The sequence below is a fragment of the Motacilla alba genome, chromosome 2 (assembly GCF_015832195.1).
Source record: "Motacilla alba alba isolate MOTALB_02 chromosome 2, Motacilla_alba_V1.0_pri, whole genome shotgun sequence".
NCBI lineage: Eukaryota > Metazoa > Chordata > Aves > Passeriformes > Motacillidae > Motacilla > Motacilla alba.
This window is the reverse complement of record NC_052017.1, coordinates 34768479-34793491: the sequence shown is the minus strand read 5'-3', so window position 1 is coordinate 34793491 and position 25013 is coordinate 34768479. Positions and strand designations below refer to the sequence as shown.

The window sequence follows — 25013 nt, the reverse complement described above, 5'->3', positions numbered from 1 at the left end:
GAACAGATGTGGGAAAGTATGCTACCACAGACTCATGTAATTCCACCCACATGCCTTGGCTCAAATAGTTAGATCAAGAGATGTCATGGGATAAAATAGGTACACATTTGCACCTATATAAAGTGTTTATATAAATTGCAAGGTTTTAACCATTGTTTAAATAATACTGCTTTAGCAAATGTTTAATAACTAAATTGACTTTCTGAACAGCTTAAACAAAGTCCTTCTTTGTGGCAAGATAAGCATTAAAATTGTTGGTCTCTACATTAAAATTATTTTAATTGCATTACATTTTTCCGTATATGTGTTGGGTGTGGTAGTTCTTGCATTTTTAATACTTTAATGTAAGCACCATAGATACAGCTGCTCCTGTTTGTATCTTTTGCATTTCTGATATATAAGTAAGGCATTTGTTTCCAGCTTATAGTTAATTCAAACAACTTCAGGAATCTTAGAATGCATGAAGAGCAATATAAAGAAGAAAGGAAGTAAGCTGATAATTCTGTTTCCTGCTGAGTGATAGTAAGGTTTTATTTAAGCCAGTGGGAACCAATTTTGAAAAACTGTTGTATTTGAAAAAGATATAATTAGAATATTTGAGATAAAGCTACACTTTCCTTTATAGAGCAAGTCAACACAAAATTGATTTATGGTTAGTAGTTCGAGGTTTTGAAAAGTAATCTGCTTTTCTTTCTTCATGCATTGTACTGTGAAATATTTTTTCATCTCTAATCACAATGGAATATAGTGGTTTCTAGAAGGCAGATTGATGAAGGGCTTCTGCATCTCTTTGGGGTATTTACATGCAGCAGCAAACGGCTGCTATTCTGCTGTTAGAGCTCCACTGAGTGATGGCAGTGATATGCAGTCACTCTCGCATGTGACAGTATCTGTTACAGCAGTTGAGTGGGGGATTTATCAGCAGTAGGGTGCCAAGGGTTTCTGACTTTTTAACATGATAAAGTCCATAAGCAGGCACATCTTTACTAGCAGCTGCTTCCTCACTGTGTGCTGCCATGGAAAGAAGAAAGTTCACAATTGGTATTTTAGAGTTTCTTTGCAATAAGAAAAGAGATTTGCTGAGTTTCCCATTGTAGTTATTACATCTACAATATTTGTATAATGTGTAAATAACATAGAAGTATTACATTTAACTAGATGCAAGCTACCTGACTTACTTCATGACTTGTTCTAAGGTTTATATATGAGTTTGCTTGTCTTCACAGACCTCTGCATGTTGCTGCTCGAAACGGACTAACGGTTGTAGTTCAAGAGCTTTTAGGGAAGGGAGCAAGTGTACTTGCTGTAGATGAAAATGGTAAGAAAAATCTAACTTTGTTTTCCTGTAAGGAACTGTAGTTCTAAACTCAATTCCCTGAAAAGCAGTAACTCTGGAAACTCCAGATGAGCCTTGCAGTAGGTTGCCCTCACAGAAAAAAATGCGTTGGTGGCGGATCATGTTAGCAAAGCAGCAGAAGTAGGGAGAGTGAAAACTTTCAGAATGATGCAGGTCACAGCACAGGAAAGTTTGGTTTGCATTTGTAGTTTTATGATGCACTATAAAAGTAGTTTTATGATGCACCTATAAATGCACTAGCTTTGGCATACCAAAAATGGTCAGAAAAACATAATGCTCGAAGTAAAATACAACTTTCAGCTGTTAAGCTGGATTGAATTGCTATTCGTTTTGTCACAGTAGGTATATTGGTGTTAGCTTTTAAAAGCTACTATGATTTACAGCTCACAGTTACTATTCTCAAGCTTCTGGCTCTTCAGAGTTTTTTGGCACTTAGAAGTAAGAAGTAACTGCTTTATCACGAGAATAAATGCTGCATCTTGTAAAACAAAAGAAAATTAGATTTACTGACTAATTCACATATTTTTATGTAGGATATCTGTGGTCCTTTAAAGCTGTGCTTTTGAAAGTGTAAGGCTCTGTCACTTATGCCATGAAAGAAGTACCTGGGATGTGGGGAGGTGTGAGGCAATGGACTGTTTGCTTTTTGACTTTGTTTGGGTTTGTTTGTTATTTTTTATTCCAAAAGCAATGTGCCTAATTAATAGTTCTAATTATATCTCCAGTTTGGAAAGTTTTTCCTCTTTTAATGTTCACTGTGACTTTCTCTGTATGTTTCTCAAGTTACACTGCTTGCAGTGACAAGGGTGACTTAAAGATCATTCCTTGCCTAAAATAGGGCACAAGAGTAAGCGCTAAAAGAAACTCCCTCAAATGAAAAGATTGAAAGATAGACCTTTTTTTATTTTTGCTTCTTATCACACATATGCTGACTGGAGACATTTGCAGTTTTGTGGGCTTCTCATATACAGCCAGCCAGTCCCTTGTTAGGATGGGTCTTTGACATAACAGAGGAAAACATTTGTGTCAAAATACCCTGGCAGCCTGGGGATCTAAAAAATCTTCCTTTTAATTCTGCTCACATTTTAAATTTTAAAGTAAGTCTGAGCGCTATCTAATATTTTTTCTCACTGTGGTTCTTTCTAATAGCAATTGCTTTGTTTATAAAATTTTAAACAGCCTTGAGAATATATCAAGCAGCCTTGATGGATTCTTTTTCTGACTGAAGAAATAGGCAGTGGAATATTTTGGATCACAGCACTGACATTCTCTTACTTCAACATAGTCCAGATAAGTTCAGTGATCTGCCAAGATTGGCATTTCATACAGAATTAGATTATATGGGAGTTTAATTTTAGTTTTAGAAAGTGGTAGTGTTTTACATGGAACATGTCTTGATATATGGAACATGTAACCAGCAGAGCCTCAGCTGTTATGGAGTGATGATCCACTTTTTGTCTTTGCATTTGTCCCTTTCTGTAAAAACTACATTGACTTTTTGCAAGCAATCTCTATTTGTATCTATGACTGTATAAATTGAGTCCTCTGCTGCTATATCTGAGCTACAGATCATTATTGAAAAACATGAGCTTTGGAAAAAACCAGCATCGCTCCAGTTACCTGCATTTCAGTTTATAAATAGTTTATAAGAGTTTTAAAATGCTGAATTTGAAGTCACACTGCTTTTGTCATAGAGCATCTCTTAAAATGGTGAGATAATTTTTGTTTAAGAACTAATAGAAAAAAAATAATCCTCTTGGTTCTTAATAGATTAAATGCAGCTGAAACAGAAAATTAACTCTCCAGTATACTTCCCCAAAGCAGTTGTGATGAGGGTTGCATTCTTAGCTCTGTATCAGTTCTTTTTCAAATTTCTTTTTTTCCTCATTTTTCTGCACCAGTCATGATGAAACTGCCATCATCTCCATCTACAAAAATTCTGTTGAATTGGACATTATTAATGCAAATTTGCCCATCTTAAAAGAAATAATTGGCTTTTTCTTTCATTTGACACCATATGAAGTTTTATTTTGTCACTCTACCAGCTTCTCAGTGTTTTTTTGTTTTGTTTTGTAGTGGGGTTTTTTCCTGAGTATTTACCTTGTATTTTAGTTTATATTGGAAATGTCCAGTTTTCTGGAAGGAATTTTTCTGCAAGTAGTTTTAGGATGACTTGTGCCTCAAACTCTCATCTCTTTTCCAGTGTTAATACCTCATTCTGTTGATCTAGAGAACTTTCATTGCACTGACCACATCACTAACTCTCTGATTTTCCTCTAGATGCCTTCCTGGCAGCTTTGAAGCCCCAGGGGAGGGAGCAGCTCTGCATTTGGGTGGGGGGAGCCTCAGCCTTAAGTCAGTGTCCATCATGCAGACCCTTGTTTTTTGTTGTGCAAGGATGCTGCCCCAACTCACTCTACTTCTATTGCCCCATCTACAAATGAAGATAGTAAATATTTTGTTATTGTTGTTCTGTGAAGCCTTACACGGGTACAAACAGGAGAGCTGAGTGAGAGTATTTCAGTGGAGTCAGTTCATTTACCAACATTATCTTCAAAGGAAATGGAAAGTATTTATATCTGCTGTTTCCCTGGCTTATGAATTGTCACTCTGCAGTTAAGTGACATAAAATTACAATTTGTTCTTATAAATTTGAATTTGATATAGTGGAGTTAATATAAGTTAATGTGGTGGAGGACACAGATGTCAGTGTTCTGTGGTGTAAGCAGTTACTTCATCTTGCTATGTCTAAGGCAGGAATTAAACTGGGGGATTTCATTTCTGCTTATGAAAGCCAGAAGCTCGAGACCTACAGTTGTATATTAATTATAAACACAGTATTTGGAGAACAGAGAACTTTTAACAGAAGCAATGGATTGTTTACTCCTTACATTGACCTTTTTATGATGAACTGGGATGCTCTGCTCCAGAAGGAACATGAGTATTCAAGACCCTAGAAGTCTTTAAAAGTGGGGAGGGGGGAAGGGGGTCAAACAAACAAATAAACCCTTAAAATAGCAGATGACTGCTTGTTTTTCTTCTTTGAACTTTTATCAAGTCACATTACTGAAAGGAATGGTGTTGAATATGACCAGCTTGAATAAACTTACTTTGTGTGTCATCTTACCTACATACAACCTCCAGCAGCAATAGATATTAAATGGTGTGCATCTGAGTATCAGTTCTGAGCCGTCTGTTCTGCCTTACATGCCTGAAATGCAGTCATGATCCAGGTGTGGCGAGCCCTGGCCCTTGCTTCTGAATCCTCTCAAAATGTATCTCTTCTGCAGACTGTCACTGTTAACTCTGAGCTGTTTAAGTGCTGTGGTACCTTACTAACAATGAAAACATCCGCTGCGCTGCACTTCTGTACGGCCCTATCGCATGGTCAGCTGGTGCGTTCTGTGCTTGACTTATCTGTGTTTCCTTGGATTGTGTGCTCCTTGGGCAGGGACTCTTGTCTTGCTCTGTTCAAAGCATCAAGCACAAGGTCTGTCCTGAGTGAAAAATAGTTCAACTGCGAGACTGTCCCCTGCTTGCTGTTTTCTTAATTTCTAGCTACAGTTATTTTCCATAATGTGCTTACTGGTTTAATACCCGTGTGCAACTGTACAATACAGTAACTGCTCCTGAGCTCTATCCTAAAACTTGATCTGGACCTACTTCTAAAATAAAGATGATTCCTTTGAAGTAGTTTAAACACTTGCTGGTAGAATGAGCATTGCCTTGTTTTCCCTGCCTTCCTAAAGTCTGGGTAGAAGTCTATCGTGCACTTTGCGTTAAAGCCATCTATTATTAAAATTACTGGTGTGCTTTTTACTTGGATGTTGTACACCTTGAACTTGTGGACTTCGGGGTAGTGCAGGACTTCAGACTCCCAAATGCACCTGAAAATGAGTCTTCCTGTCGAGCTCATTGTGGGCATTTCTGTCCCACACAGTGAGAGATGCTGCAGGGTGGAGCCAGGAAGGGGAACGTGTCCTGCTCTTGGCACCAGAATTAGCTGTGATCTCTGGTGGTACTTAGGAGACTGCCCTGCTTTTAGAACTGCCAGTGGCACCGCCAAGGACAGTCCCTTGGTGCTGTAGATGCACGGAGACCTGTGCCAGAACTCACCCTCAGGCGCCATCCGAATGGCTAAGCCTGAGACTGGAGCAGTGCACGGATCTCTGCTGAGGAGAATTTGAAGCATTTTTCTTGACATTGAATGAATAGAGGCAAGTACACAGAGAAGGGGAAGCTGCAGAAGGAACAATGGTGGAGGATTATTAGAGCCACAGAAACCCAGAAGAGATGTCACAGCTACGTGACCTGACTGCAAATCATTCCACAGCCTGAGACCTCCTGCATTTGGGGGTTGTCAGAGCAGCAATGCCTGGCAGAAGTTTGGCTGGACAACCAGGTGGTCTCCCTGCAAGTTCTAGCCTGCTAACCCAGCTGGCATTTACTCAAACCTCTCTGGATTTCTTAATTGATACCGTGCAAATAAAAGTCAGGCATTGGCTTTATAATTTATATTATTGAATATTGTAATGAAGTATATCACACTATTTTAATGAAGTAATTGCACTCTGCCTTTTCAATTGACCGGCCTTGATCCTTTAGCCAGCTTGTTACTGAGATAGCACAGTGGTACTGAAGTACCTGTCTGTGATGAACAGCTGTGGTGGAGATTCTGGATAAAGAAATGTTTGAGCTGTGGTTTGTGCTCTGTAGTGAATGCTGTCACCTATCCCTGTTGGCTGCTTTTAGTTGTCTCTCCTCAGCCAGGTGACTTCCTCACCATTTTCAGATCTGGGCTTTTCTCACAGGCCTAGAGTGTTTGGCTGTGCTTAACAAAGCAATTTCATCTTTTTTGCAAAGCCCATTAATTTCAAGATTGTTTTTGTTACAAGAAGTTTAAAAATACTAATTGATAATGCGTTTATTTCATTTTTTTGTTTTTTAAACAGTGTGGAACTAAGCAATGTAAAATACTTTTGCAGCTGAAAGATTGTATGAACTTGGAGAAGTTTGTACTTTGTCTTTATTTTAAATGAAGGTTTTGTTTTGTCTCTGTTTGTAGGTTACACGCCGGCTTTGGCCTGTGCGCCCAACAAGGACGTGGCTGATTGCCTGGCTCTCATCCTGGCCACCATGATGCCTGTTTCATCGAGCAGCACATTGCCCTCCCTCACCTTCAATGCCATTAATCATTACACCAACACCTCAAAAACTGTCACCTTTGATTCCTTGCCAATCATGAGGAGTGACCACAGCTCCTACTGTACTTTCAACAACATTGGCAGGGAAGGTGGCTATCCATACACAGAAGAAGACGAGCTCAATGACTCAGATTCTGAGACCTATTAGAAGATACTTTTTGTAGGTCTGAGTGAACCCTCACGCTGGAAGGTCAGACTCGTGCTATCAGAAACCTGTTGCTGTTTGAATACAGAAGGAGGACACACCTTTGAGAAGATTTTTTTTATTGTGGTTACATATAAAAAAAATCTGTGAGACTCTAGGAAGATTTTTAAGAGCATATTTTGCAGAAGAAGTATAAATTCTTGAATAAGTACTTTGAATCCATGGCAAAAAAAAAAAAAAATAAAGAATGTCAAAACTGTTTTATTTAACTGTATTCTACCATTCTGTTTCTGGTGCCGGGAGTAATTCCTGCAGACTGGGCACCCAACTTGGTGTAAATGAACAAGACGAAGGATGCTAGATTCAGATGCTCTCAATAAACCTAAAACCATTTTGAAGGCAATAAATGAGTTTGGTACAGTAGGCATTGTTTGTGCTGCAAATTGCCAAAGGACCAAATAACTTAAAGATTTTTTTAATTAAATACGTTTTTGTGAAAACTGGAATAGGTTATTTGAGAAGTTACTTCAACCAAACCTTAATTACTTCTGGAAAAGAAGCTTAGATTTGGGTTTAAATGTTGAATTTTATTTTTTTTTTAATCATCTGAAAGCCTTCCGACACTATTAAATGTACCATAAAAGAAAGCAGATGTGCTTTTAAGTTTTATTTTCTTTTTCTTTTAGGTGAAATGAAAATGATCTGTCATACTTTTATAATACTAAAATTAAACCAGCTAACAAGGTGAAGTCAGGGTGAAAAATGTACAGTGTAATAAGGGAAGGAAGGGGTGGGAGATGTGGGAGGGAAGAACTAATTGTTGCACAGTTACAGATTTTTTTTTAACTTTTGGGTTTTGGATGGACTTTTTCTTAATTTAAAAATACATGAGTAACTTGCAAACTATGAAATTGCATAAAAATTGAATTGAAATGTCTTGATAACCCTGTTGTGACTGAGAGTTCTTTTCAGTAATTTATCTACATCCTTACATCATAAATTTGTATGTAAGATTAAAATTGTATATCCCTGTCACTTTTTTTTTTTTTTTAATCCCAGATTTACAGAGGGGGAGGGAGGAGGGGAGGTGAATTTAAAAGTATATTTCCCTATTAGAGAAAAAAGTACAGTGTCTGGTCTGTGGGAAGAGCTGTGTATCTTTGTTGTGCTCCATTTAGAAAATAAACAGCAGAAACAGGTCCCTGTAACGTAGTTCAGACTGGCCCAAATTTTTTTTTATTTATAACAGACTACTGTGGATTTTTTTAATTGCCTGAAGAATGAAAAACTGACATAAGTAAGCTGAAGTTTTGTCTGTTAAATATGAATTTACTTTATTTGGCTCTGCTTTAACTATAACTGTTACTTTTCAAGTGAATTTGTTTATGTACATGCAAGGAATCCTTGCGTGTCCTGACAAAGTACAAATAAATTACTACAAACTGATTCCAATTTCATTTTTATCCTTTTTTTGTATTGTGAAACTGGAAATCTTTGATATTGTAAATTAACAGCTGCTTTTCTGAACATAGTGTGGAAACATGGGACAATATTTTGATCTATTTGATAATTTTGTGGGGTTTTTGAAGAATTAATGAGCATGTACATAGAAATAGTGACTGCTTGAATACTGTATTTACCGGCACTCTTTCAGTACTTCAAGATTCCTGTATATTTTACAGAGTATAATAAAACCCAAATGTGAGTTCTACTAATGAATAATTTATTTGTATGTACTATAATGACAAAGTCTCTTGTCGAACTGCTGGAGTTTATAAAATCTTCACTAAGCCTTTGCCATCATTTTAATTCTAAAGCGAAGGTGAGCTACTTAAAGTAGTTTTAAATATTACTTCATTATTCCTTTAGGCTTCCTTATAAATACTGCTTTCTTAACCATCTGTGCCTGTGTTTGTTGTTTATCTGTGAGCAGAGCTAGAGGACTTCAGGGAGGTGGCAGTCTCTGTGCTCTCTTCCCTCTGAATCTCGCACGTGTGCGGCTTGTGGCAGCGGTGTTTGTTTGTGCCACGGGCAGCGCTCACAAGATTCACATGGGCCCGTCTTGGGATTCACTGCAACCATTTGAATTCAAAGGCTGAAGCAACGTGGACCCATTCTTTCCTCAAATGCTTGTGGAAACCTGATGAGAACGCCAAGTGGTGTCTCAGTTATTTAAAAGGTAACAGCTGCATGTTTCTGTTCGTGAAACTGTCTGATGTTAATTCAAAAGCACTGTGAAAGGATGATATTAATAGGCCTTTGTTATCTGTGCTGACCTCTGTCTGACTTGGAGATGACCTGCTATCCCTGTGTGGTGTCTGTAGCCATAGGGCACAAACTATAGCAGGGGACACTCCTGTCCTGCTGGGAAAATTACAGTGCAGTAGAGGCTGGGTGACAGGGGAGGAAAAGCTCTGATGGCATTGGTTTGTTGAAAAGTCACAGATTTGGATATGGAATACAGAGACATGCAGAAAACAGTGCTGTTGAATGTGTTTGTTTCCTTATGTAAATCAGAAATTGTGCCTTTCATTTTGTTGCTACTCACCTCTTGAAAAGTTTCTCACTGCATTAAATTGCATTACTTTAACTTAAGTTTTGTGAACTTTTTTTGAGCTAAATATCTGTCTTTTCTAATTACGAATTCTTAAATCGACTTTGGAATTCATATTTACATGATTTGTGTATCTCATCTGTCTCATCACTGCAGTTTATGCAGTGAGCCTGTACCTTGCAATTTGCATGTATTTGTTAAAAAAAAAAACCCCAAAACTCTATTACTACCTGGCAGTATGGGTAGGACAGTAATTGTGCCTTGTAAGTGATAATTAAGATTATTATTAGAATATGGTCTAATTCCAAAAATGGAATGTGAATTGTTTAGAGACCACGCTGCTGTGCTCAGAGACCGCTTCTTAATGAGAGGTCAAGGAACAGCAGGCTCCTCGTCTCTGAAAAGCAAATAATGATGATGGTGTCTTGTAGGGGTTTAAAAAAAATGTTCATACCTCCGTTGGAGGCCTTTTCCTTTCCAGAAAATTATGTTGGAACCTCCATTTTTCTAAAAGAAATCCTCCTGATTTTCTACAGATGAATATTGCACAGCTATTCTTACAGCCTTTATCCAAACAATCAATAGGATTTTCATCAAGGGAGAGCAGCGTGCCTTGGCTGGACTACTGAAGCAATAGATTAGAATAAAAGAAACCCTTTATGTTGTGGGGAAGAAAAAAAATCAAATGGACTTAAGGAATGAGGACAGCTGGCTCTGCTCAGCTTTCTGTGTACTCTGACTTCTGGATGTTTTATGGGTTTTCCATTCTCAGGATAAATGTTCTGCAGGAGAAAATGCCAAGTTAGTATTAACCTCATAGGCTGAGCTGTTACTTTTAGAGTGTCACGTTGCAGGATAAATGCTGGATGCTGAGAAGATGAAGAATCAGTGTCTCCCATAAGAGTGACCCTACCGCAGTTGAGGAGATTTTTCGTGTAATTCCATGTAAAATCTCTGTGTCCTGCTTTGTATTTCCTCCTGTAAGTTTCTGTTGCCCTCCCATGCTTAGATGTCTCCAAAATAGTTGTATAAATGTATGTGGAACAGTCAGAGCTTTTATTCTAGGCACTTTTAAAACTTTTATTGGTTGCAATTGTTGGGGGGTTTTTTCTGGTAATTTATTTTGTTTAAAATTCTGACTTGTCTATGTTCTGGTTTTGGCTACCAGGCTAAAGAATTAACAAATGTTTGGTTGAAAAAAAAAGTTGATATTTAAAAATTATTTCTTCAAAGTTTTGCTCCTTTTAACATCCGTGTAGATTTAAAGATCCCAAAGCTGTGACCTGAACTGTAGGGAAGATGACTAAAAAGAAGTATAAAATAATGTTTACAGGTTCTCCAACTCAATTAATTCTGGTTTTGAGAAGAGTTAGCCTTCCTGTCTTGCACAGATTGTATCTATTTAAACACAGCAACTACTGTAGTAACCCAGAATAACATGCACTATTTATATCTACTATTAAAAAAAAAAGAGAGAGAATGTTCATTAAATGCAGTAAATGCAGTTGGTTGGGGATAATGGGATAACACAAGTATTTGGGTAACTCACAGGTTTTTAAAAAAAAAAAAAGTGTAATGATCTTTCTGTTGTTGATCTTGCAATAACTGGGTGAGAGGATCAGCGTGTAGAAAGATGGGAGGTGTCAGTGAATACTGCCCAAAGAACTGGCTAGCATGACTTGTGAGAAGTTTGTCACAATCAGAGAACATTTTTAACAGTGCTAGATGTCTGCAGGGAGCCTGTACTACTCAATTCCATGTTTGGATCAGTGAAGTTCACATCTTAAAAAACTGAAACCTAAATGAAAAGGGTGAATGTTTATGGAAGCAGCATTCCTGCAGAACTGGAGGTCGTGCTCTGGCTCCGTGTACCACAGGGCAGGCTCGGGAGCTCCATGGTCTTCCCTGGCTACAGCTGCAGGAGCAGCAGGAGGATCTTCCTCATCTCCCACAGCTTTGCACTGGGCCTCTGCTGATGGTATGTATCCACAAAAGAAATGCCATCACACCTTTGGTTAAAAAGCATTGATTCCCCCTGACAGCAATTTCTGATAATCCAGTCCTGTTGGAATCGGACTGACTAGACTTTAGAGAGAAGGGTCTTATTTAATCTCTTCATAAGTAGTTTAAACTTGTAACACAACTTCCACAGGTCTGAATTCAAACTTGGTAAAATTGATATTAGTATCACGAAAAAGTAAGTATTTAAATTCTTAAAGCTGGTCAAGCCAATTCATACAAATCCTTAAATCCAAGATTGATAGTTATTGCCTCTTGCAGTAATCTCAGTGATTTGTGATGATTTCCTTATAATCCTCTTTAATATGCTGCAGAAGCTGGCAGGACAGTTGGAGTAGAATTCTGATTGGGATGGAAAACTTTTTTTTTTTTGTATATGAATGTGTAGCTGTGACTCTGAATTGGAGAAGATAAGAATTTATAAAACATCGGTCTACAAACATTACAGACTGAAACCTGAGGTGGTAAATGCTCTTGAGAATGTGGTGTGATCCTTGGGGTGATCATGTGGAGGGCCAGGAGTTGGGCTCCCATGATCTTAGTGGATTCTTTCCAGTCATAGCCTATGAAATGAGAAGAGACACAGCACAGGCCTCTTTGTTAGCTGATAGCATTGGCTTTTTGCTTTTCCTGGAGTCCTTCTCTCACTGTAATATCCATATGTTTTCAAATGTTAAGTGCGAAGGTATCACTGTACATTAATGATGAAACAACTGGCTATTCTTAAGAAACTATCGTGTTATTGTATTCATGAGAATCTGTGAGCCTTATCACAAAATCCCTTCATTTTACTGCTTAACAAGAGAAGGAAATGCCTGGCAGGACAGGGTGAATGTCACCCAGGCTCCCAGCCTGATGCGTGTTCCCTCTCAGACCTACTGAGAGCAAAATGGTCTGAAATGGCAGCCTTGGAAAGAGCATTTTGTTAGTTGTTCAGGCATCTAGAGCCCAGCAAGATCACAAGACTCTTTTGGTTTCCTTTCCCAGGGGAAGATCAGTTATAAACGTGACTAAAATTTTCAAATTCTACAGCTTATCTCACAAGCGAACTTTCCTGACAGGGAAGGATGACTGTGCCTGCTTACAGGGCTTGGAGATTTCTTGCAGCTCTTTCCAACCTGGTATCCCAGTCTCTTTAGCACACTATTTGTCTTCGAATAAAGCAGTATTAAATTTATCCGTGCTTCCCTAGTGTGCTGTGTGTTATTTTACATTAGGATAAATTTAGCTTACTCCATTCAATGCTATGTTTTGGCAGTTTTCAAGCTGAGGTTGGGAGAAAGATCTTGCAGTGTTCCCCCATGTAACTGTAAACATATTTGAATAATAGAGAACCTAAAGAGCCTTTCAAACTTTCACGTTGATGGTGTCACTAAATATTTAAAGAGGAAAAAAACACCTTACAATCTTTCTTTTTTTAATTAAAAATGCAATAGATGCAGCCAGAACTCTTGCTATTCAGGTTTACAACAGAACAAAACAAAACCTGCTTTGAAGTCTTGTCAAAGGACAGACTTGCAGTGTTTCTTCTCTGTACCTGGGATCTGACATAAGTCTGACATCTCAAGTGTTCTATGTTAAAAGAATAGATTAGATAGCTTAATTAGTTTTATAGCAAAATCTAGTGATTCATGTATCCTGTCATGTATTTCCTGTCCCTTGCCAAACTTTGTTACTCAAACTGTCTGCATAATTTTCTAAAAATCTTAAAAATCTTAAAAATCTATTAAAGTCTTAATGAATTCAACCTTTCTAATCTCTTCTATCAAGAGTTTGTTTCATTTGCTGTGGGTTCCATTATTATCTCTGATTCCTGACCTGTGTTGCCCACACTTGCTCTCCCAGGGCAGGGAAAAAGGAGAGCACAGTGGCTCTCCCAAGTATTTTCATTTGTTGTTGACTTTTAAAAACTCGATGGAGTGATAATTCAGTTCAGCCTGTGAATATCTGGGGTTTTCATTTCACTGGCTGAGATCTGCCTCAAGGAGCTTGTGCCCCCTTGGGCCTTGTGAAGGTCTCTGATCTGAGCAGATTGTGTCACCTCAGCCTCCTCCCATGCCTCTTGATAGCTCAGCTCCAAGGTTGTTTTCCAGCTGTTCCTTTGATCTGCTTTCTGGTGTTTCTCTTACAGTAAGGAGAGTATCCCAACATCCACCTGGAAAAACCACTGTGAATCCTGAAGTAGCAGATCCCTTACGAGCAACCTTCCAACCCCTCGGACCTGTGTGCTGTTACTCCTACCTGGACAGAGAGTTTCTCTGGTTGCTATCCTTCCCAGGAGCAGTGTCCTTTAAAGACACCATCCCCTGCTGTCTCAGAGAGGAAGTTCCTTTAGTGTCAGTACAAATTCCCAAATCCTGGTTTCACTTTGGTCCACAGACTGAGTGGTTCAAAGCTGCTCTAGATTTCAGCTCTACTTCTTTTATGTCAAAAATCCTTGTGTCCTGGTTTGGTTTTGTTCCACTCTCAGACAGGAATGATGGGAGGCATATAAAACTGTTCACATCCATTAGATGATGGGATGCATTTCAGTGTGTAACCAGTGAACATCAGCTTTGCTGACAGCTTCTCACACCTCCTCGGCGTGTGGTAAGCAGCTTCACTCACAAGACTGCAGGCTTGTTTGGGAACGGAGCAGTGCTGGGATTGCTGCTCCAGCTCACACTTCTGGAAGCCACCAATGTGTGGGGGTGTTGCAGGTTACTGCTGGTCGCCCCGGGTCAGACACACACATCTGCTGTTACTCAAGGATCAGAGTGGGAGGTAGGAGTAGATACTTCCTGGTATTCCATTGTCTCTAGTGCTGCCTGTTCAACCTTTCCAGTGTCTCTTTCCAAGAAGCAGCTGCTTTAGGTGAAGGGAGCAAGGTATGAGAACACCCTCTGATACTGCCTGCTCTTCTCAGGGAGGAGACAGGAATGTGCCTCATCAAACTCCAGCAAGGCTAGAAGGTCTTGTTCTAACAGTTTCACCATTCCCACAGTTAGACTAGCTTTTTGGGACACACTTTGCAAGTATTTCACAGATAAGTACCTCTTCTTTCCTTAAGCATAGCAAATACATGTAATGCTATTTATTTGTTTAGCCTGACTTACTGTGATAATGGTCTGCTCTGGAACTAAATCCCAAGGAGTATTTTAGTGCATGAAGCTGCATGTTTTGCAGCCTCTGAAGTGGAAGGTCCTGAGAGCTGAAATCTCTAGTTGTTCTTTGTTCCATTCTTTCAGACTTGGTCATGTGGTACTAGAAGCAGCAGCACCAACAAGCACTGCAAATGCTTTTCTGTTCTACCCTGTATGTCCTGGAACTGTGCAGCATTCAGCAAGAACATGGTGTGGGTGCCAAAGAATTAATGATCTTTAATAACCCTGTGGTGTAATGGCCTACTTTTATAGCAGCAAGTTTATGCCTAATGAGATACAGACATTTCCTTCTCCATATTTCTGTCCAGTATATGCTGCAGGATAAACAAACCGGGTGTGCTGCTGTATCAGAGTGGTGTTCAACAAGGGCCTGACTCAGAGTGATATAGACTGGAGAAGGAAGGTTTGATAGAGCCCAAGATCTTCCATAATTATGCACTAATTCTGTGTAAATATCTAAGAAACCCTAAGGTAGAAATTCAGCAATGTTTTGGTTGTTTTGCTTTCTGAAACCAGAAAGTGAGTTCATTTGAAGCAGGAGCTGATTGAGCCCCTCTCAGGACTCATCCTTGTAAGTGTGGTGGTTTCAGTTTGAACCAACTCAGACCACCAGAACAAAGGGAGACTCTGAGCTCTCCTGTCTCCTGTGCTCTGCTCCTCAGCCTGAGTAGCAGAGCAGCTGGAACACAAGGACTCACCAAAGGAACAGTTGTGTTTATTCCATTACTCAACAGCCATTACCCAGATGAAGTCAAAATAGCCAATAAGACCCCATAAAATTATAATGCTTGAGAATACATTAACTTGTCTGAATGTAACCCCACATTAATAACCTTTGAATATTCTCTTCCCAGCTTCTTCACTGCCGTAAAACACTTAATCTAGTTATTACTATGGAAAAAGATGGTGTGTTTTACTCAGCAGCACAAACCTGCCATCTGGCACATGAAGCATTGATGCAAAATCCTTGCTGTCCCACAGCTTTATGTACTTTTCATAACTCCTCTTGAATAAATTCATGAACAGTGTGTAAGATGTCTTAAAGTCAAAACAGCCTTAAAACTGTTCTTTTAAACAGGAAAGTTAAGGTACTCAAACAGTACATCACATGGCCACTGATATTCAATGCTAATGTTTTCTTTGAACATAATTTCTTGTGAATTGTGTCTTGCTGCAGTCTAGGTTTTCACAGTCACTGATATCCTGTTTCCCAGATTAGCTATTCTGTAGATGTTTACAACTGTAACATTCAGTTAAATGTGTAAGAGGATTACAGATACTCGGGTGGCCAGTCCATGGTAATGATTTCAGCTGGAAGTTTTTGACTCTAAGAAAAAAACAATCATGGCACCCTAACCAGAGATCAGAACTTCAGCACATAAAAGCCATCAGTATGGATACCCACATGTTCTTGACCATGTTATGCACAATATTTGTGTCTTCCTTCCCTTTCTTTTGTTTGTTTGGTTTGGTTTTTTTTTTTTCTTGCAGTAGTTTTCCATTCTATTAATTTCCATATTCTCAGCCAGGACCCCCAAAAACCAAAGGATTAAATTAAAAGGAACAAATTCAGTTGAAATGAGAAGTGTTATTTTCTGGTATAAATCATCTCACCAGATCACAGCAAGCCTTTACCTTTGCAAGGCCGTTCTTTCACTCCTGGTAGGACATAAGCTACCAGGGTAACAGACTGTACTTACAGCCATTATTTCAAATGTGGGACCTAATCAGGCAGTGATGGGACAAACACACCTGAACCTCTAGCAAATACAGATATTCAACAATTTCTGTTAAGATACAGACTCTGAACATGTGGGCAGCTGGTTTTTGACTCAGTCAACTATCTGTGCTAGTCCTTTTCATACCATCGTCCATAGAGAGCAGCTGTCAGGAGGCCAGCAGATGTTCTATTTTTGCTGAGGAAATAGTGGTTGTTTTTCCAGCCCATGTGATCAGCAAAGTCCAAGGTAATACCAGATGTCAGCAGCAAAGGAAAGATGTAAGGGGTGCTCATATTTCCCCATAGCTGGAAATCTATCAGAGCAGTGGCATCTGTGACCTCCTGTCCACAAGTGCTAAAGCTGAGACCACCACATTTCACCAAAGCACAGGCCTGGACATAGTATGTGCCATGCACTGTGTGGAGCCCATCAAAAACTCCCAAAGCATATAATTCATCAGTTACTACAGCTCTCCGATAGTCTAAGTAACAACAAAGGCTATTGGCACAAACCTGGAGCTCTCCCTTTTCCCCCCATAATGGAACAAAAGTGTAGTTGTCATACATCATTTCTGCATAAAAGGAAGGAGGTGACTGTTCCTTTCGTTTTTCAGATACTCTGCCAGGAGTCTCTTCTTGCTCCTTAAAGCAAACTTCATCATCCAGTGAGGTGCTTGTAAAAGTCCTGCATGAGTCATGTAAGTTCTCTCTAAATCTTTCATTACTCTCTAAATTGGTTTTATAATCTGCAGTAATCACAGGAATTTCTGCTACTATGAGCTTGCCACCATAACTTTCCATGTTGTGGTAGATGAATGATTTGACTGGAGTGTATATGCCACTCCCTGTCATGCCCAAGGTAGGGTGGTGGATGTTGGCTGCTAAAATATTCACATTGAAAGCTGTTGCAAAAGCTTGTTGAAACTCTACAGCAGACAAAAGAGGGAGCTGGTTCATCCAGGCAGTTGGATAAACAATTTGCTTCAAATTGTATTGTCTGATGAGGCTCACTGCAGGCTCAAAAAAGAGTATATCGAAGCAAGTGAACATGCCAAACTTGCCAGCAAAAGGGGTGTCAAAGAATGCGTAGTCTGGCTCTGCAGGGGTGTCAAAAGCGTACTCGAAGTAGAGATTGTGTTTGCGGTACGTGGCCAGCAGCGCGCCGTCTGCGGCGAACGCCACGTTGGTGTTGAACTGGTACCTCCCGTCCGCCGGGCACCGCGGGTCCGAGCGCTCGCACGGCTGCTTGCTGCCTAAGTTGGCCACAAGGAATATCTTGTTCTTCAGAGCCATGCAGCTCAGGCGCTGAACGACCTGCAGCACAGTAGGGAGAAATGTGAGTGCCTCAGAAAGTGGTGGAGTAAGTTTTACTTAAGCACCTATGACTTATTTAATATTACTTTGGAAATTCAAAATTGAACACATTTAAAACCATATCCGTAAAATTTAAGAGCACTGATAATTTCGTGACAAGAGCTACTTGAACCAGTAGTTTTGTAGGTAGAAAGTTATTTCAGGTGTTTATTTTAAAACAGCTCTGAAAAAAATTATCTAAGTTTTATTTCCTCAGAAGGAAGTAAGTAAATAAATCTATTCCAAGGGTGTTAATTTTTAGAAACTTGTGTCTTTTAGGAGCACACCAATGGCTTTAAAACACTGTATGTCAACTGAAAACTTTGCCAAGGCAGCACAACTAATCTGTGTGTGCCTTTAGAACAGCCAATGTCTTATAATGATCATCTGCACCTGGATGTTTTTACTATAAATTTTTAAAAAGCAATTACTACCTATGACTTAGAGAAGCAGAGATGGAAAGGGATAGACCTTGCATATTACAGCAAAGAAATGGAAAACATTGCAGACCACAGTGTTACTGGGATATTTCTTCCATAACATAGAGTGCTGTACCAAAGACTGACATCACTGCAGTCTCCAAACAGCATCTGAATGGCAAACTTAGTTCTTGCTTGCTTGGCCATGATCATTGGTAACAAGGATTCAAAGAGATCATTGTTTACAACTGCGATTCATGTTCACATACAAATCCTGCTCACTAGGTGCAGGCATGATTTCTTTCATTATATTGATTACTGGAAGAATTAGCAGTCTGTATTTACTGAGCATGGTTATTTTCAGTTCATGTCCAGAACAGTCGGTGACAATACTATTTTTGTAACATCCAGGTCGTTACATCTTACGTAATCAGGCCTGGTCCATGCCAAGCCGTGACTTCTATTACGTTGTAGCAGGAAAGTCCTGTTACTTGTGCTAATCATTCAACAATGATTGCTGAGTCAGAATGCTGTGGTGTCATTAAGACATTAAAGACAAGTAAGGAAAATGCACCAAAAGGGAAGATAGTGCTGTCTTGTTTTATATAAAACAATGTTGTTCAAACTAAAACCACACAGAACAGATCTTTCGGGAGAGCAGTTACCATTTCAGAGGTTGGGGAAGAGGAGATGACAAATCCAGATGGTTGATACACAACTGATCTCCTTGCATGTATGGATCTAAACCCTCCTCTGCTGGGAATGAAACCAGCAGAGCTTGAGCATCCATGAAAACAGAATCTGGTACTAGGAGTTGTCAAACTTCCTGCTTTCTTCCCTAAGCAAACCAACTTGAACTATTTCCCACTTGGAGCATTCAGTTATCCCACCCCTGCAGGCATCACTCCTACATTTACCTCTGTGTCATTGTACAAATAGGGCTCTCTGCAGGGATTCCACTTCCCAGAGTGTGAATATGGAACGAAATCCAAGTAAGGGTAAATGGAGCTTCTAGTGAAGTTGAAGCCATGGATTCCATCTTCAGGAAAAACAATGATCTGTGCCCCCTGTATGTAAAACAAAGACATTTTCTGTAGGCAAAGCAAAGGAAAAGGGGGGATCTCATGGGTAAAAAGAGCTAAAGAAAGTTAAGGATAGTCCAATTTTGTTTTGCCAATAATGTAGCTTGAAGATGTCTTTTCTTCAGCTTCTTAGTAGGTGTTACTATGTAGCAGGTGTGTAACTGTGTACAAAGAAAACCTGTTTAACCTAACACATACTTTTATCTTGAAAAATAATGCAATTGATATTATTTTAAGGGCATGCAAATAAGAGCATACAGCATCCAATTTCTTACCAAAGGTATCCTCCCTTCACACAAGTTATGAGAATGTCATCATTCGGGTTAAAGACTGATGATGTTAAAACTTGTCTTTTTTTATCAGAATTATGATGTTTGCAGATACACTTTGTCAAAGGTGCAGCATCACTTAATTGATTAGGTATTGGGTGATCTACAGCTCCCTGAATTTTTCCAAAGCAAATACAGACAGACAGACACATGCATAAAGAGACATCTCTAAATCCCATTATAGTATAGGGTTGGACAGGGTACTGGGAGTGTTGATTTCAGAAACAGCTTCACTGTGCAAGCAGTGCACAGTCCGGCAGAAATGTAGCCACACCAAAGGCTCTGCCTGAAATTCAGGGAGATCTGAATTGTTCCTAAAAGTGAGGTGAATTCTTCTTAAATCAGACACAGCATCAGTCACTCAACTTCCTATTAGTTTTCAAAAGTCAGCTCAAACGTGTTATCTATGGGATGGCTTTGGGATAATTTATGTGTCTTGAGTGCGGGGCTGCATAAAAAAACATATTATGTTTTCAAATTATATAAAAATAGTAATTATTCTCTCCCAGAACAACAGATCTCTGAAAATTGCAAGTCAGTTCTTCTCTGTGCAGGGCCAGTAGCACTTGCTTCCTGTCACTGGAACCAGCCTGGGTTTTCTTGGGAGGGGAGGAAAGAGGGCTGTGCCTAAGAACAGCTGGCAATACTGGTCTCTCTCCTCTAAATATATTTAGACTGAGAACCATTCCGTGGTGGGAAGGAGAAAGGAATGGAAAATTTTAGTTCCACAAAGTTGTTAAAAGTAGAACATTAATTTCCAAAGCATTTGACTTCTTTAGTTTTTAGAAACATTCAGGAATTTCCATTGAGAGCACTGGAATAAAACCAAACCCAAGACAGCTGCCAGCAAGACAAACTTTCAAGGAAACCCTTCCATTTAAGAAAACAGAAAGGAGATAGGTATTCAGACCGAAATAGAAAATTAATTTCCCTATATTAAATAACAATGGGCGTGTTTTTCCAAGCTTGGAATAGCCCGAGTCAGGCGGGATGCTAATTGGCCTGCTTCTTTTTCAGAGCTGCTGGCAGGTCAGATCGTCTGAGAACCCAGACCATAGTTACGGATATAAATACGGCTTCAGTTGCCGGGGAACACAAATGTGAAAGATTATCTTCAAACAGCACTTCCTCTATATATACCCAGGGCGCACACAAGTGCTGCCTGGAGCTGGGCATACCTGCCTGGCAGCAGCCAGCACTTGCTGCTCATAGATGTCGAGGTTCCTGCCCATGAGCTCCAGCGCGGAGCGTCGCTCCACCAGCGCCGCCGGGGTCGGGCTCAGGATGGACTCGTGCTCGTACACGGCTGCCACGTAGTGCCCCTCCCTGCTCACTCTTCCTGAGACCACTTGATAGAAGAGAAAGCAGATGGGTAGCTTCCAGCACAGAGCCACCATGGTGAATGCCATAAATCTAGAGGAAAAAAACCCAGACAGGGGGGGTGGGGGAGCTTGAGAAAATTATCATCCCAGGAATTTAAATTTACAATTAAGTGTGGATGGTGACTGAGGCTCTCAGCAGTGTGGTGCTTTTCAGTTCCTGGATGACCACACGCATGCTGTTTCTAAACATTAAATCCATCTACACTGGTTCTTTGAACAACTGTGTCCTGTTCAACAGCATTTAAGCTTCATATACAGTTCTAGTGATCTCCTTGCTTGGTTTCCCTTTATAATTAACATTCATTTAATGATTATTTCACCATATATCAAAACATCTTTGAGAAAAGTTTAAAGCAGCTCACAATTGCAGTTCGTCCCCCATTCAGTGGTGGGAGATGTATTTAAAAGTAGCATTTCCTAAAATTACTTGGAGACTGTATTTAGCAGTCAAGCAGAAATAGGACTTATTTTATCAACACTGAAACAGATAATTGCCAAGAGAATTGCACTAGACAATACTTCTGCATTTATCATGAAAATGCCTCTCCTAATGGATTATGAATTGACTGTATTCTAACTCCACATATGAAATAGGCAAATAGTTCTCCTACAGTGCAGCTTTTTTTGAACACTTATAAAAATGTTGAGTGCAATTCAGATCTGCATTCCTCCCTTATCTGCAACACAGATAGGTAAGTTTAAAAATGCTCTCATAGTAAAAAAAAAAAAATTTAAAAAAATCTACACAAAATTGAGAAAATTTGCATTAGTTAGCTTTTCTTAGAAAAAAAATGAAGAATTATTGAGTCTGGAAGGCTGGGGCACTCTCTGCAATATGGGCTCCCCATGTAACCTTTTGACTTCCTAAGTTAGGAAGGGACTTAGAACAAGGACTGACACAGTCAGTGGTTGTGCAACACTTCAGAAAGACCACGGAAACACCTTTTTATTCAGAATTATTCTCACAACATGAGAATTCTGTATCTGTCACCACAGCATCACTAGTATCATTAAGCAATTAGTCTCAAATATCAGTGAAGTTGAAAGAGCATGCAGGAGAGATTACTGGTGCTATATATTGATAGCTCTAAGTTCAGTTACTGACTTTTTAATTGGATTTGCTCTCTGGGAACTTGTATCCAAGAAAAAACAATTCCAAAACACTCTTAGTGCCCTTCAGTCTTTGTGACCTACAGCTCCCTGAATTTTTCCAAAGCAAATAAAGACTGACAGACATGTGCATCAAGAGACTTCTCTAAAGCTCAGCGAAAAAAGATCAATTTTAAACTAATCACAGTCTTGTTTTTATTCATGTTCTGTTAAACGTAGTTTTGTACCTAAAAAAAGAAAGTCAAGTCAATGGCAACTGAAAATATCTCTTTGCTTGAATTCCAAGATGAAAAGCAGCTAATAACAATCCTCAACACTGCTTTTTTCTCCCGAAACACCAACTGCTTAGTACCTAACAATGAGCAAATGGAAAAAGCATTATGTAGGACAGCAAAATTATAACCTTGGTGCCCATGGTAGGCAGAAGAATTGTTTGCTCAACCAAAAGGTCTTAACATGTAATAATAACACTTGTAAGGGTACAGGAGTAACTTAGCTGTTCAATGCTGCTAAGCTCAACTACATATTCCTTTTTCCTTGGGCTTCAATTAGCCAATGTGTCCATACATACATGCCTTCAAGGGTAAATTTATTTAAAATGTGATGAAAACAGAATAAAACCTTGGCCTCTCTGTAATCAGATGGATTAAAGATACTGCATTTATGTAAACAGTTTTGAAAAGTGATGTATGACAAGCTGTCCTTGCTATTCTGGATATTGAGGAAAACATTTGGTACTTTTGGGGGGTGATTTGGGACCTCCTTGTCCTGTGCAGCTCAGCTTTGCAACTGAAATAGCCAAGCACATGTGAAGATATAAAGCAGTAGCAGGAGGAGGGAGTTCAGGGGTGAGAAACCTCTCACAGTTAAGGAACATACTGAAAATAAACAAGCTGTGCTGCACTGCTCTGACAAAACTCTCTTTTCTATTTCTTGTCACCCCTTCAAAGCCAAAATGCCTATTTAGGGCAGGAATGGGTTCTAGTCAGCTGCTCCTTAATAAAGTTGTCAACCAAGATGTAATTAGAATTCATCATTACTGGTAATGGAAAAAGGTTGGAGAGTTTCAGATCATGAGATGGAATTGCTATGTGTTAGAAAAATTGCCTTTTTAAAATCCAAACACATAATTTAAAAAAATTAACAGGTAATGAGCCTCTACAAAATGTTGCATTTTATAAACATGGTTGGAGAGGTCTTATTTTTCTACCTCATTTCATTTCCTGGTGTCAGAAACACTCCGAAGTACTAATCTGAACCTTTAACTCATTTAAATGCACAAGAGGTTTAGCACTGAACAAGCAACTACACAACCCCATCTGGCTGAACCTGGGGCAACTAAAATAACTAAATTAATTCCTCTGAGTCCAGCCCTGGGTTGTGATTTCTGCCAGTCCTATAGATGATGGCTGAGCACTTGTGGGAGTGCTCCCTAAAGCCTTTTCCCTGTCTGACAGCTTAAACAACAGGACTCTGCTCTTTCATGGATTGCTTCTAACACAGAGCCATAACAAGCCCCAAGGCTGGGCTTGGATGTATTAAACTTTCCAGCCAAAATAAGGATACCAATAGGGTTTACTCAGCCCTTAGGCTGTTGAGATTCCAAATATGTCTCTGCCACACTCTGGATGTATTTACTACTGGAAGATATCACACCATCTCATAAATCTTTTCCTTGAAGAGAAGTTAATTTGCTTAGGATATACACAGCTGTCACCTCACCCGAGCCACGACTTTAAATTTTCATTACCTGAAATGCTTTACAATTTTATCTCTTTTTATGTCCCTTTCTTGTGATTTATGTGGTCTTCTGCCTGACAGACAAGCTTCAGCAGGATCATGTCACCCAAATATAAATATTTCACAGCAGTATTACTGTCATGCAGTCACAATATTCCAGCTGTAGCTCCCCACAAACGGTAAAAAGACTGGTGTCCAAGTTTGGAAGCCAAGTTTTCTCCCCAGTCACACTGCAGCCTGTTTTCTTATTCACCATTTCAGAACCATCTGATCTCAGTGTGTTGTGAAGTAAAGCATCCAGTCACTCGCTTTTCAACAACTTTGGAAGCTTAGAAGTTTGTCACCTGTCACCACACCTGGATGTATACACAGAGAAAAGCAGCACATACCCTTCTTCTTCACACTTCTGCACTCAGAAGAATCTTGAAATAACAGAGGTAGCACAGCACTAGTCTGGATCCTCCTGAGTGATTAATCGCAAATGCATGTTAAGCTATGCCTAACATACAGTACAGTAACATAAATAGCAACATAAACATTAATAATAGTAACATAAACAGTAATGATTACTAGGCAAATATTCAAGTGGCTATGAAAAAATAGTGTTTTTTAGGCTGAATGATAACCATGGATTGTGAGGTTGCTGTCATTTTGCTACATATTATACAAGATACTTTAAAAATACATAAAATATAGTGAAATTCAAGGGGTTTTCCACTGATACCTCCTGTCTACTGCTTTTATTTGCTGCATAATATCACAGTATTTTATAATATAGACCTTGTGAAAGTTTCTGCTATCTATGCCATCTTTGTTTTGTTATCTATGTTTTGTTGTTTGGCGAGTGAGGGCGAACGGAGCGCCGCTATCATCAGTGGTTTGGCTGGACAAACCGGGCGGTGGCACGGACAAGCGGGACCGTGAGGCCAGGACAAGCTGTCACCTGTGTCCCTTCAGCGGCGCGTGCCGGGACGGGCAGAGCCGGACAGAGGGCCCTGCGCCATCCCTCAGCCGGGATTTTGGGAGGGCGCCTCGCACTCCCCCGGCGCTTCTCCGGCTGCGCGCCAGCGCCGGGCACCGGCGCCTCACACAACCCCGGACTTTGCCCGCTGCGCCTTCGCCGCCTCTGACCAGCCCCACACAGCCGGAGCGCTCGGGGGCGGCTGCCCCGGGTACCGGGCGGCCCTGCGGCTCACGGAGGCCAGCGGAGCCGCGGCAGGGCCTGCAGCGATCCCTCGATCCCTCCCTCCCTCCCTCCCGGCCCGCTCCCGGCCCGCTCCGGGAACAGCCGGCCGGGGCCCGACCCCGCGCGCCGCGAGCCTCACGCTGCAAGGCCGGCGCCTCGCGGCCTCTGATTGGCTGCCCGCGCTGGCCAATAGGAAACGAATCCGATCTCCGTCCCGCGCCGCCCGCCAGCGGGGTCAGAGGTGTGTCCCTCGGGCCCGCCTCCTCCGTT

General features: G+C 40.2%; 2 protein-coding genes across 9 annotated transcripts in view; one reads left to right on the top strand and one right to left on the bottom strand.

Moving 5' to 3' along the window:
* ANKRD28 (ankyrin repeat domain 28) overlaps nt 1–10731 on the top strand; it is a 121675-nt gene extending 110944 nt beyond the window's left edge. For 3 of the 4 annotated variants that reach the window (XM_038128789.1, XM_038128788.1, XM_038128787.1), the window contains exons 27-28: nt 1227–1318; nt 6423–10731. In XM_038128789.1, the coding sequence (XP_037984717.1) occupies nt 1227–1318; nt 6423–6709 (379 nt within the window). In that variant the 3' untranslated portion in view covers nt 6710–10731. Of the gene's footprint in view, nt 1–1226; nt 1319–4647; nt 4753–6422 lie in introns of all 4 variants that reach the window. The other variant, XR_005255912.1, reaches the window with a different exon arrangement.
* A 136-nt stretch (nt 10732–10867) lies between these two features.
* Nucleotides 10868–25013, bottom strand: part of BTD (biotinidase) — a 45484-nt gene continuing 31338 nt past the window's right edge. For 2 of the 5 annotated variants that reach the window (XM_038128793.1, XM_038128794.1), the window contains 4 exons: nt 23947–24020; nt 20504–20738; nt 18832–18981; nt 10868–17456 (listed from right to left, as the gene is read on the bottom strand). In XM_038128793.1, coding sequence (XP_037984721.1) covers nt 16272–17456; nt 18832–18981; nt 20504–20734 — 1566 coding nt within the window. In that variant the 5' untranslated portion in view covers nt 20735–20738; nt 23947–24020 and the 3' untranslated portion in view covers nt 10868–16271. Of the gene's footprint in view, nt 17457–18831; nt 18982–20503; nt 20739–23946; nt 24021–24500; nt 24632–24861; nt 24990–25013 lie in introns of those variants that run through there. The other 3 variants (XM_038128795.1, XM_038128796.1, XM_038128797.1) reach the window with 3 other exon arrangements.